At 46.1% G+C, this 1,587-nt stretch overlaps 1 protein-coding gene across 1 annotated transcript in view; it reads left to right on the forward strand.

Moving 5' to 3' along the window:
- PRDM4 (PR/SET domain 4) overlaps positions 1-1,587 on the forward strand; it is a 20,750-nt gene that overhangs the window by 5,041 nt on the left and 14,122 nt on the right. Inside the window, exon 5 of the mRNA XM_018560107.1 lies at positions 1,333-1,482. Coding sequence (XP_018415609.1) covers positions 1,333-1,482 — 150 coding nt within the window. The remainder of the gene's footprint in view (positions 1-1,332; positions 1,483-1,587) is intronic.

Consider the following 1,587-nt stretch of genomic DNA (forward strand, 5'->3'; position numbering starts at 1 on the left):
GTTGCTGTCTGACCACACTGCTCTGTCGGAGATAAATAATTAGCGCTGATTGGCAAAGCTTGTCTTGGGCAGCAGGTGCTTACCCAAGGCCAGCACCATCATAATGCAAGGAGAAGGTGTGTCAGGAAGACTTCCTGAAAAACTAAAACCGGTGTGCTTACAGCAGATCGGGGGGCGGGCAGAGCCCCACGGCAGAAGAGGGAGCAGGGAGGTGTCAGTGCTCGCCTCCCTAATTTTATCTGACAATATTTAAATTTTTTTATCACATAGTGATCAGTGTGTACACTGAGCACACTGGTAATACTAGACCAAGATTTACAGGACCGTAAACGCCCATAATTCAGCCTTCAGGCAATAATGAAGATGTAAGGAAGGGATTTTCTGCACAATAATTCAGCTTTCCTATGGAGAAGCAAAGATAGTTATTTCTAAATGAATCAATAGACCTGCATTTAATTTTCCAATGTGCATAAGACTGCTTCTTAAAGAGACCCTGTAACCAGACAACAAAAATCCTCCTATAAGATTATATGTGCATTTAATATATTTTGGGCTTGGATATGATTTCAGCAGCCCCAGCAGACTCGGAACTGTCACTCAAGCGACTCTCTATAGTGTTCCCCTTCGCTTCTCCTGTGGCTGCTAAATAAAAATGTATGTGGGAAGGTGAAGGGACAGGCAGAGGAAATTAGACCCTTCCAAAAGAGGAGAGGGCTATGTTTATGGATTGTTTACATAAAGGGAAAATGCTGCAAGTAACATTTTAAAATGCTTCATTTTGTGAGCTTTTACCTACAATTTTTTAAAGTGATATTAAAGCTCCGGGACGCATTCCTTCATGCAGATCTTTTTGGGTTGTTTTTTTTTCTCCATTCCTCGTTTTCTAGTGGGTCCCCGCATCCTCTCCCCCCGCCCCTGTACGGGTGCTGCCAGCAGCTAGGGGGCTGCTGTGGAGGCACCCTTGCGTGTTCGTTCATGACCGTGCCCGCAGTAGCTGTGTGCGTCCATGCCCCTCCACCGCCCCACAAGTTGATTGACAGCAGAAGAACCTCTGCCCTCAATCTCTTCCCAAGCAAGCAGGAAGTTTGGGGCGGATGATCACTGTGGGCACCAGCGTGGGTGACAGGTAAGTGTGGGGGGAACAGGGGAGTCAGAAAGGTACTCAGCGTTTTTTACCTTAATGCTGAGAATGCATTAAGGTAAAAAATGCCCAGCCATTAATACTACTTTAAGTTGGTGACAGGATCTCTTTAAGCTCTTTTTTTATATATTAGTGTACCCACCTTTCCCTCATGCGTGTGACAATAACCAAAGTATTATTCCTGCTTGTAGGGTGTACACTGTGTAACCGAGCGTATCCCTCAGACTGCCCAGAACACGGCCCGGTCACCTTTATCCCCGACAGCCCCATTGAGAGTCGGGCACGTCTGTCCCTTCCCAAGCAGCTGGTCCTGAGGCAGTCAGTGACGGGGGCAGAAGTAGGTAAGGATGTGAATGGGTAAAGCGGCAGTTTTTCTTTTAATCGTGCTTTGAATCTGCTTTACTAACCATGGAAGAAAGTGAAGATTGTTAAACAAAAGCCATAGA

The sequence above is a fragment of the Nanorana parkeri genome, unplaced genomic scaffold, assembly GCF_000935625.1.
Source record: "Nanorana parkeri isolate BGI_ZX_2015 unplaced genomic scaffold, ASM93562v1 scaffold432, whole genome shotgun sequence".
Classification (NCBI taxonomy): domain Eukaryota; kingdom Metazoa; phylum Chordata; class Amphibia; order Anura; family Dicroglossidae; genus Nanorana; species Nanorana parkeri.